General features: G+C 40.5%; 1 protein-coding gene across 1 annotated transcript in view; it reads right to left on the bottom strand.

The window, feature by feature from the left end:
• LOC118334808 (netrin-G1-like) overlaps positions 1–1,188 on the bottom strand; it is a 50,422-nt gene extending 49,234 nt beyond the window's left edge. Inside the window, exon 1 of the mRNA XM_035670880.1 lies at positions 846–1,188. Within this exon, the coding sequence (XP_035526773.1) occupies positions 846–1,091 (246 nt within the window). The 5' untranslated portion in view covers positions 1,092–1,188. The remainder of the gene's footprint in view (positions 1–845) is intronic.
• Positions 1,189–12,305: the final 11,117 nt, after the last annotated feature.

Here is a 12,305-nt window from a genome sequence, read left to right as displayed (position 1 = left end):
ATTAACACTGGCCCCCCCCCCCCACCCCCTGTCGTGTGTGTATTTGCAGCTCTGAGTGTGTTTTGACTGTATATGTGTGACATGTACACATGTGTGCTTGTGAATGTTGACAAAATCCAATACCAGAATATTTTAGACCAAATACCTTGATATTGCTATAAACTGTATTTTTGTAAAAAAAAATTGCTTTTTTCTATTTTTCTAGGAGACATGTAAAAATGTTTTACATAGTCGAAAAAGGAAAAACATTCTGCGATTGCATGCAATGTTTTGTGAGACAACACAAAATCTTTATGCGAAGGTAAACATTTTTAGCAAGGGATTTTTTTCTCCCAACTATAAAATTTACACACAAGAAATTTGTGACAAAGTGATTTTCAGGACAATTTTTTTTTATCCTCTTTGACCTGTTGCATATATGTTTTGTGCATGTCTACATTTATGCTTGTGAATGTTTGTCTGTATGTATACTTGCGTATGCACATTTGATTGAGTTAGTGTGTGTTAGTCCATAGATGCCTGTATGTCCTTTTGCAGTACCTATTTTAGTGTGTATGTGTGTGTTAATGTGCATCTGTGTATTTTCACACCAGCTTCTTCAAGATGTGTGTGTATATTGATGTGTGTCTGCATCCATTTGTGTGTGTGTGTAGCTTGTGAGTGTGTTTCTGGATGTTAGCACTTGTATCCTAATGCACACCAGGTCTGTGTGTACATCAATCTTTGCTGCAGTGACAGCACGTTGCCTTGTATGCACTGCTCTCTATCCCTGACCCAGTATGCTGTGTGATCCTGCCTACAGACTCATTTGTCTCCATCAGAGGACAGGCGAGGTTACGACTCACCAAAGCGCAGTATGTTTCTGGTGGATCTCCGCACGTGATGTTTGGGGGGTCGAGGGCCACTCGCAGGTACTGCGTCATGTCGGTGGCTTCTGGCTGACAGGCCATGTAGTCCCATGCCAGACCCTCCTCCGTATAGATCTGGGACTTGCACACGTCATAGTGTCCCCAGGCCGCCGGGTAATGTTGCATGGCATGAGCCACGCTTGAGCACAAGGCTTGTAGAGTGAACAATACGAGCCAAAGCATCGCTGATCTTGTTCTGTATGGCTGCTGCGGGACTTCTTTTTCTGTCTTTACAGCTGATGTTTCATCACAAAAAGGACAATATCACTGAGATTTTTCTAAATGAACTGCAGCTTTGAGCGGTGCAGTGGAGCAGTTGGGAACTGTGGCAGCATGTTGCTACTTTTGTGTGAACAGCTTCAGGCAGCGATTAGCCCCCATTCAGTTATTTTGTCTTCGATTGCTGCCACTTCTGCCTGGCTGATGAGGTGTGTCAACAAGTGCGCTTCTTCATAAGTGTTGAGCGTTGATGAAAGGGTCAACTAACGGTCAGGTGTGATGTGCAGAGAGGAGTGACACTCTTCATAAGTCAGTGGCTGTCAGATGTCTTAGCTTGATCTTCTCTCTGTTGTGGGTTTTGCCACGGCAGCATCCTAGAGGACAGAAGAAAAAACTGTTTAGTGAATTAAACAGATCGCATAAGCACACAAAAACATTTGAAGCACTATATTAAAATATTAACAGAGGTTCAACATGGTTTAAGGGAACTAAGGTGGATAAGTAGTGCGCCTCACTACCTACTACCACACACACAACAGACACACAAACACAATTCAAGGTTCCACTGTTTAAATATATCCCTCAGTAATAACCTTGCCAAAATCACTGTATACAATTCAAATTGAGCTTGTTCTGAAAAGCCTAATCTCCCTTTGATTTTCATACAAAAAGGCTCATTTCCATGTGTCAAGTCACTGCATTTAAGTTATTGCTTTTTCCAACTCTTGCTCCTTAATAGTCGAATGTGTAGTTGCATTTGTCCCAGTGCCTTCAGAGGCATTTGGGAAATATTAAAGCAAAATTGGGAGACAGAAATGGTCTATTTGAGGGATTGTGCGTTTCTCAGAGCTATCACAAGCCATCAGTCAGATGGCCTAACTCGTCAGGTAATGGTGCCTGGCAGCAGTCAATGGAGACCCACACGATCTCAATGTCTCAGGTAAAAAGCGGGAGCGGGGAAAATAAAATGGAGGAGCTATATACAGCTGCCTCCAACAGTAATCACACCGTAAATAGGAGTTAAGTCACTGTTGACTGTCTATGTGCTCACATGGCCCGAGGTTTTGACTTAGTGAAAAGAAGTCTTTGTTCCTGGGAGTGGCTGTTCAGAAAAATTTACTTACATTTCAATTTAATCTTTGCCTGCTTTGGGCACAATTTAAACAACCACGTACAGTTATTCCTTTTGATAGCCTCTTACTTGTTTGCAATGTGACATCATATCATTTAATTCTGACTTAAAGAATGCCTGGCACAACCAGCTGGTACATGCAGTTGAACCAGTAACTTTCCGGTCAGCAGCTTTATTCTCTACCCCTCAGGCTACAGCCGCCCTCCTGTGACTGACAGTCACTGCTGAAATATATATATATTTTTAAGTAAGCTGCAGTTTGAAGCATGTGGAGAGTCTTTTATGTTCAGAGGAAACAGCTACTTTTCAATTTTTGTCAAACGATTACAGTTATTATCAGGAGATTATCAAGTCATATCAAATTAATTAAGGAAAGTATTTTGATATAAAAGCTTTATCATATGAACGGACAAAGATTCAAATCAGATTTGGGTAACAGAATCTCATCTTAATGAGTTGCTGTGGCTCACACACGCAGGCTTGTGCCTGTGCTCCCCGCTGACATATGGAGGCATTAGAATTCAGTATTTTAACATGGCCATCTTGCCTTGGACTGAAAATTGTGCCAATTTGAATGGGTTTTGACCACATTTAAAGCAATTACTGCTTCCCTTCTCCCAACCTAATGCCCCTTTTACAAAATGACTACAGGCTTGAATACATTCCAACTGTAGTGAAAGATGTTCATCTGAGCCAAAGAAATTATCTGCACTGCTATTCAGACCATTTAAAGTGAGCAATGTCAAGAGGTATGGATGGCCAGCTTGTTTGACAGACCTCTGGTGGGAGAAGGAAAGAAACTAGTGGGAAAAAACACACAAGGGAAAGAATTTAGACTTTTTAAATGTGCTCTTGTCAATCAGCGAGACTCCCTAAGAAGAGGCCAATTACAAATTTGATAACACGGCTGGAGCTCTGAGTGATGAATAAGCCATTTCTTTCATGGTGATGCAAATATTAAATTTCATAAATATAAATGTCAGTCCCTGATCAGAGATGCGTCATGAGATGGACCACTCTCATCTCACATGCCCACACACACACACACACACACACACACGCACACACACACACACATAGCCACACTAGATAAACCCCCTTTTCATCACTGAGGTTGACTTTCATTATAAATACAGTCAAATTAGGTACCAGCGGCAGGGTGGTGGAGGTCGCTTATCTTATTTTTATTTAATAGGGAACATTCAAAGCTAATAAGCGACAGCAAATGGAGCTAACCATAGGAATATTGGATTTAATTCATATACACCTGGAGTAATGAAATCTATACAGATGAGAGGAAGGTGTCAGGATGTTCAGTGAACCTCTATGGCTTGATACCATTCAACATCAGAGCACTGCTAAGGTGACAGTAAAGAGGAAAAAGTGTTCAATATAAAATATTTCAAGCCTGTATTCTGCTCATGAGGTAATTTCTGCATACAATAAGTGTTCTGACACCATTTAGAAAGCCCATTCATCTCCTATGGTGAATTAGTGTATGAAAATAATTGCAATTCATAATATTTCTTAGTGCTGTCCAGGTTCTCAGTTCACATACAGCCCCTATTATCAAAGTATTTTGTTAAATTTACACAGAAAAAACTACAAATGAAACAAACAGCAATATTATAATCTTCCCCGCTGTCCCTTCATCAATGCCTCACAGTCCGAATGCAAGGAGAAACTCAGGAATGTCGTAATTTCACTGAGAAAAATACGAGGTCAGATTCTATATTAAAAGTCATCAATATTTGAGCAGTTCTCCTTACTGGGGGGAGAGAGAGAGAGCTTAGGTTGACCACATCACCTCTCTCTCGCTCTCTCTCTCTCTCTCTCTTGCTCTCTCTATGTCTCTTTTCCCTCACTTGTTTTTGAAGCCTCTGAAACACCCCCTTGTGTCCGCTTGCATTCCATCCCCTGGGCAGCTCAAGCATGGCAGAGTGTTTTAAAAGTCAGCAGGCAGCCGTGCCCCGTGGCTTATATTGGTTACAAACTCCCAGCCAGACTCTTAAAAACCTTGGCGGATGTATTCCATTCATTTTATAGTAATCCTGCTAAAGTGTGGCTTTGCTCTCAGTCTCCGAGTGTGGTTTTCCTGAACCACTCTTGGCTCCCATATAGGGCAATGTGAAGGGGGGGCTGTCCATGGTTCTGAAACACAGGACACCATATCTGCTCCTATGCTCTACACAGAAGGGCCAGTACCTTAAACTCTGACACCACTGATTGCGGGATGACACTTTTATTGATGTTAAAATAAAAAATAAAAAATAAGCCTAGACAGATGCTCCCTCTGTGACTTATCCTGCAACAATTGCTATTTTGTTGTCTTGTCTTTCTGTATCGAGCACCTGGTCCGGATTTTGGATGCGTGCACACACAATACTGCCTCGTTGTGTTTATTGATTTTGCTGACTTCCAACCAATAACTTCTGATCCATAGCCAATTTGAGCAGACTGATGCTTTGTGGCTGGCTGATGAGTGCAACAATAAACGGGTTAATGCTTCCAACGTTCTCGGAGCCAAGAACCAACCCTTCCATATGAGTCACAGTGGGTTCAACTGGCAAGCAGAAGCATGTCTGTTCTGGCACACACTTGTCTTCTTATTGTTTTTCTCTCCTTCGTTCCCTCTCTCTGGGTCCCTCATTCAACCTCTCTGTTCGGCTCTTTCTTTCTTTGTCTCTCACTGTCTCTCAATAGCATCCTTGCTGCACTAGATCGGTAAGCACATAAAACAAGCAATTAATGTCTGAGGGCTGCACTTTTAACCTCTGTGATTGGAGTCACTTTTTTTTTATTTACAACAAGGACTGGCTGCTTTCCTGCAAAGAGCTTTTTCCCTGAGAGGATGCGGTTGAAGTGGTGACAATGTGAGGGTCCCTCAGTGTGGAGCCCAGCCGCAGAGCCTGCACCACTGCCACACATGAAATCTGCTGCCATACATTATTCAGAGTTCTTGTCCTGAACCACTAACATGCAAAAATGCAGAGCATGTAGCAAAAAAAATTAAAATCCAGGTCATGTAAGATTCATGCAGTTAGAAACAGTACAGAGACCAAACCAAAAATACAATAATGTTACATTTTGTCTATTTATATAACCAATGTAAATTAAGATGCAAAGAAAGCAACACTTTCTCAGAAAGTCTATTAATATGGATATATACAGTAACAGAAGCCGTGTTCATTATGTTCTGGGTCAGATTTTGCGCAGAGGCGAGGCACACCTAGATCTGACTCCACTGACCTGCTGCGCAACAGGTTAGAGTCACACTATTTAGCTCATTAAAAGGCTGAGGATAGCGGGGATACATTGAAAAATAACAGCTTTAGCTAAAGTGTATACGATGCATATTCAGATTCATAAGCTCCCACATCTTCTAAAACAACAAAAACCTCCTCAATATAGTAAAACTTCTCAAAGAGGAAAACGGTAAGACGCTGTGAATGTAATTTGCGATCTTTTTATTCAATTTAATACGAGCCGCTCATTCCTTATTCATTTAACCCACTTCAAACCTGATCACTGTTAACGTTCCGCCCATGAAACAGCCCACTGTAATTACCCTATTATTGCCCATTTAGTCACGATTGTCATCATCGTACAAGTGACGGTATGCAAAAAGGAAAATGCACAATCTGAATGCTCAAAACACAACAATACTCACATTTAGATGCGCTCCTTGGACGTGCTGCTCATTCAACAAGTTATTTACAGCCAAGAGTAGTTGCAGAAAGATTTTCATACGCCTTTGACTGATTCTTCTTTCTCTAATTTATTCTAATTTCGCACCAAATGGATCAATAAAAGCGGTGTTTATATGGAGAGAACAACGTTTTTTCTTTCTCTCAACTTTCCTTTAAACTTTTGCGTCTCAATAAAGTAGCCTTTCCTTCCAAATAACGTCCCGGGACTCGCTCACATTCAAAGCGTTTCTTTCGCGCTTACAATCGCCGCCGAGTACCGACTGGCGTCCACACAGGCTGTTTGGCTTTACGCAGCGCTGCTCTTGGCGCAGCATTCATTGGAATGGCGCACGACAAATACTTCAAGTAGCCGTTAAGGGGATTCACAGTGGTCGCAAATTCATTAAAGTCCATCAACGCGTAATAAAACACATCCCGATGGAGATCAACTCTTGGGGTCGTTTGGATTGGACAGATAGATTTCTCAGCCCAGCCGAGTTGTGTACGGGAGAGGAGGAGAGATAAGCAATCTTCCTCAAATGGAGCCACTATGTCCAGTTACATAGAAGCGCTCCGCCGGGTCCTAAAGATAATACTGACTGGCTGGTAAATCTAAACTTCAGTCGTTGTTTTTACGCGGTTGTTAAATTCAAGCAACTGCACAAAATATTCAGCTCTCCTAAAATAATTTCTTCTAATAAGCGGTTGAACCTTCGAATCTTAGTTTTTTCCTCCAACTAGTGCTAATACTGTGTTTAAAATGCAACTCATCACTAGAATTTAACAAAGCAAGTGACTTTATCTTGCAATGTTGCTTTTAAAAATTCCTCTAAATACACGTTCTCCCATTCATTTTATGCAAAGACTCTTAGCTTGAATTGATTGGTAAACGGAGACATATTTGCAGTGGCACTAAAGTGCAATATTCTATTTAAAGTTGTCTGATAATTGCTCAGCAATGGGCTGCATCGCTTTCTACAGCAGCGTCCAACTCTCTTACAGCCCAAACAGCTGCAAGCCTAATGCGCACTGATGTCATTTGGAAAACACAACAGTTAAAACATTGTCGACTACAGCGTACAGTAATTACAATGTTCACCTGTAATAAGCCATATTACATTTATTAAGTGTTACCTGAAGCTGTGCTGTAAACTCATTGAGTTTTTATTATGCATGTGGAGAGTAAATCCACGGAAACTTAACCAAGGCGAGACCTCAGGGCAGAAATTCACAGCGCAGCGCAATTAAGATGTAACCTAAGTTGCAGGAATATGATCGCTTAAGAGGAAGAAAAACTCAGTCTGAAAATACAGTCAGAATATTTTTGCTTATTTGCCTATACGCTGATAATCGCCCGGAGGTCGTACACAGATTATTACCTCTACAACACCGCTTCAGGACTCGACGCTTTCGGAAAACAAAACAAAAAGATCTTACCTTCCATCTAAGAATGTGGGGAATTGGTAATGCGCTTGCAAAAAAAGGAAAAGGAAAAAAAACTCTCCTGGCCGGAGTTGTTGGTGTAATTATTCGGTGAATTTTGAAGGCAGAGCTGAGAGAATAACTACAGTTAGGTGCGTCTACCGGGCTCCCTTGGCGAGGAGTCATAGATGTCACCCTCTCCACTACAGGGTGCCAAGCAGCACGGCAAACAACCACGGTGACAGGTCGCTTTGAACACGCATTTTAATTGTGGTGTAATGCCAACTGGTGGAGATTGCACGATAAGGACAACCGCGCCCATCTGAAGGTCACCACAGTAATTGAGTAGACCGCATCCAATGTCGGTGCAATACAGATTCAAAACTACTACTGAGTTGTAGAATCAGTAACTGTAGCACTTATATTCATTCATATTTTTAGTGGTGCGCAACATGATTGTGTTCCTTCAAAGATACAGAGCACACTGGGGCTGTATTTTTTTTCTCTGTTGTTGTTTGTAAACCGAGTTGAAAAGCAAAGGCACAAACTGCTCTGGAGTCAGTTTTCTTACATTATGCTGTTTTACTGTCTGGTGTAATATGAATTGCATGCATGTTCAGCACCCTGGGGAGCTCCTGCGCTCTGCAGGCAACTTCCCCACATGCTTGAGTAGATTTTCAATGAGGAAAGTAAAAAAATAATTCATTAAAATGATGCTTTAAAGCACTTTGCAACAGTTGTGTATGAAAGTAGTTCGTGATCAACACAGTTTATTGAAGTAGAAACTAATTCCACGGCTTCCAGTAGGTTCTTCACCTTCCTTCCTTTTTTCTTGTTATTCACATGTCCTTCTTTCCTCCCCTCCTTACATCCATTATCCATGTTGATTCCAAATGTAAGAATAAACCCATTGGAATGCTCCTTCTCGTTTTGAAGGGGTCTATTCAACCATTGTTTCTTTCATTCCACCTTTCCTTTCAGAAATCAGAATATACTAGTCTAATTTCCACACCTATTTTCGTTGCTCTTCATCACTCTTTTTGGAGAATATAAGCTAAGCTGCTAAGTATTTTAAATTCCCCCAAATAGAACCTCAGCCTGTATTGATTTCTTGCAAATTAATATGCACTGAAAGACCCGTAATCCCATTAAAAAGTGACAATGCCATTTCTGTTCTGATAAAGGCAGATTTTGGTTGGGACCGGAGCTGAATGACAACAAGTCTCTCATCCCCACAGAGGTAAAGTGGCTCACATTGTATCAGAGGGTTCAGCCTTTGCTTGGAGCGACTGCTGCTCTTGACATTTCCATTAAATCATTCCTCCTGGAAATACGACCACACCACCCTTACAGACACACACATGACTGTGCTCCCTCATTTTGATTCTTAGCAGTGTGGATAGATAGATAGATAGATAGATAGGATAGATAAAGATAGATAGATATGATATGATAATAGGATAGATTAGAATATTAACCTGATGGCAATATAATAACAGTGGACTAAGTACTTTGAAGACAGAATAGTCGTAGCAGCCAGTAGGTGGCTTTGTAGATACTGCTACTTAAGCACAGGCTGGGCTTTGAGTAATATGTCAATGTCAGCATGCTAACATGCTTACGATGACAACATGCTGATGTTAAGTAGGAATAATGTCATTAGTTTAGCAGTTAACTTATAGACAGTTTTTTTTTTTTGGACAAATTAAAACTTTGACCTGATGATGGTGCTGGAGGCAAAAGTCAGATTCATTTATACTACATTTATAGCAAAGGAAAAAAAAGTTGCCTGGTCAGAAACGTATTACAGATAAACAGTACACTAAAATATGTTTCTGGAAGCATTTTAAAGTGAGAAACTGGCAACGCAGTAACCTGGTGCGTTGCACTGGATGCACTAACTGAAAACCCTAAGAGATGCAGTGGTAGCGACTTGTCAATCAAAGGTTAGCGATGCCCTAAAAGCATACCTAAGCATACCTACCTAATAAAGCAGGGGATAAAGCATTATCACCTCTTTACTCTAAATGGGACCTTAATGACCACAAAATGAAAATCATACTGTATCAGAAAAGATTTAAAACTAGTGATTGTGACAATCAGACTTCTTCTGCAACCAATGGAGTCGCCCCCTGCTTCACGTTTCAGACCTAAAGCTCCTTCCATTATACAGACAGGACCAAAGCGGTGGATCGACTGACTGACTGCTGCTAGCTTGGCTAAAAGTTCAAACCCCCGAAGTTAAAAACAATCCAAAAGAGAAATTCAAACAATCACAAAGTCACAGTGCCCATTTTGGCTTTTTTCTAATTTTATTCTATAAACAATAGTACAGCAGCAACCACACTTCATTGAATATCAATGTTTTCAAACTACAGTAGTTCAGGGTGGTAAGGAATAAAAAATTCTGCAGAAGACAGCTCTCCCCACTCCCCCACCAGCCCCCTCTGGTCAAAGGCTGCAGGGTCAGCTGAATGAATCCACAAAGCCTGCTTGAAATCACATCAGAGAGTCCGGAATTCCTCCATAGCTGCTCCACTTTTTTTTTTAGCAGTGTGCTACGGTGCACGGTGAGGATACAGAGGTGGAGTCTGCCCTCTCACCCTCTGTGTGTCCTCTCCCTCGGTGCCACCGAGAGCTCGGGCTGACAGAGATGGAGGGTTTGCTGTTTGATTCAGCTCCCGGGGGTCTATTGATAGTTTCAAAGTGGAGTCCACCTGCCACTGCTTTAATCATCCGTGACCCCGGCTGCATGTTGGAAGACCGCAGAGGGGGACGGGGATCAGCAGCCCCGTTCGTGTGTGTGTTTGTGTGTGAGCAGTCAAGAGAAAGAGAAAAAGAAGAAGGAGAGGCAGGTATAGAGAGAGGATAAAGAAGCACTCAGACCTAAAGAGAGATGGGGAGAAAGAACGAGTCTGTCGAACCACTTTCCATCCCCGTTGTCATCGATACATATGTGGGTTAAGATTTATTCCAAACTTGCATTGAGATTTGGAATAAAACTGTTTTTGTTCCATTCAGCTCCAGGCTTTTGTCCCATGAAGCATTTCTATCTAGTTTAAATGTATTATTAGTGTATTTAATCAGATTTTTCTCCAGAGGTGGAGTAGAGTAAATCAGCATGCAGGCACAACTTATGGCTGCCAAATTAATTCAATTTATTCCAAAGCCTTTCTTAAGGCCAAGGTTGTAATTATGGCATGCAATTAGAGGGGCTATAAATATTAGATAACTTCCCAATTCCCTGTGAAAGTTAACCCAAAAGTTGTTTTTTCAGGTATTGGTGATTTACATAAAGATCTCAGTGTGCTTCTGGCTATAATTAAAGCAAAATTCACATACTGCTGACAAACATCACTCATCTATGGTAGAGTTTGGTTCAGAAAGGTTGTTATAAGGGTTTACCTTTGCTGATTGCGTCATCAGAAACCCACTGATAATTGGAGTGAAACTTCACCTTTAAAGTGACAACTTGAGCAACCAGTGTGGTGGCATATGACAGTGTAGCTTTTCACCAAGTAAGACATAGTTGTGAATTTGAGTGGGTTGTTACCACACATAAAAGTCTCTGTGTACAAGGAATATGTGACACTTTTCTGGAGAGTATGCCAAAGCCACTGCAGTGCAGCTTAGAACAGGAAGTGATCAGGGTAAGGAAGGAGATGGGAGAGTCAGGAAACACTCTTTGGAATTAGTTCAAACACTGCAGTGTGTCCGTATGTGCGTGTGTGTGCGTGCTGGGAAAAGTAATGCTCATTTGAGACACTAAGCATTAGATTTATCCATTAAGTTTGTAAACATCCTTATTTACTTCCATTGCAAAATGTAAAAGATAAATCCCTAAAATTCAGCTACCAATTATACAATAAGTTAACTTTGTTACCACAACATAGTTATCATAAACAAATCAAACCATGGCGATGGTGACTGATAGTCTAGCCAACATTACCTATATTTCTGATTTGTTTAGCAATTCAAATAGGTCTGACTAATGAAAGCTTTGTACGAAGCATTAAAAAAGGTGATATATAATATTCCTATAGACAGTCTGCTAACTAGCTAGATCTGTGAAAAATGGCAACAGAAATATGGCCACAAACATTGGGTGGATGGGATTTACACAACGTTTAAACAACACTTTCTTAAAGTTACGTCAACATATACGTTACTTAGTACTGGTCATTAGGGCAAGTAACATGTTTTTTCTCAACTGTTGTGTACAGTGAGTCTTCTGCCATTATAACTGCAAAGAACATTTAAATGGTTTTAATTCCCCTGCCATTTCTGGCATCTCTCTGGATCTTTTTTAAAGGTAAATGAAATATTCAGAATTAAAATAATTTTGCACCGGACATGTTCTCAGTTTGTCACTGTTCTTTTTTGTGCTGTAAAGCAATGTGACCTTACCCATGACACACAGTGTAATAGTAAGTGCTGGAAAAGAACAGTTTTGTTTTACTTGGTTTAGTATAATTACACTAACATACAATTTATGTAATAACAATTGTTACTATACTGTAATTTACTTAAAAATGAATTATGCAACAGATTTACCAAACAGTAACAGGACAATGTCATGATATATCATGATATGCTTGTACTTTTAAGCCAAAGGAGCCACACATGCATCATTCTACACTTGAATCACACTGACAGCCTTTTCAGTCTATATACAACAACCCCCATTAAGATGCACTGACGGTACCTGGACTTGGCTTTGTTAGCAAGGACAGCAAATGAAAAACACTGATAGAGCCAAATCCAAAGGATCCTGAGCACAAAGTCTGAGTAAAATGGAATATTGAAAAGGGTATTCATAACTGAAGCAATTTTAATGAGCCATAGGGATGAATTTTATTAATTATTTATTATTAATGGTATACAGCATCATCTTTTTCATTTTTTCATTACTTTCTAGATAGATAGATAGATAGA

Source organism: Morone saxatilis, unplaced genomic scaffold (genome assembly GCF_004916995.1).
Source record: "Morone saxatilis isolate NCDOM2014 unplaced genomic scaffold, NCSU_SB_2.0 Contig23, whole genome shotgun sequence".
In the NCBI taxonomy this organism is placed as follows: Eukaryota; Metazoa; Chordata; class Actinopteri; family Moronidae; genus Morone; species Morone saxatilis.
This window is presented reverse-complemented; position numbering and strand designations above follow the sequence as displayed.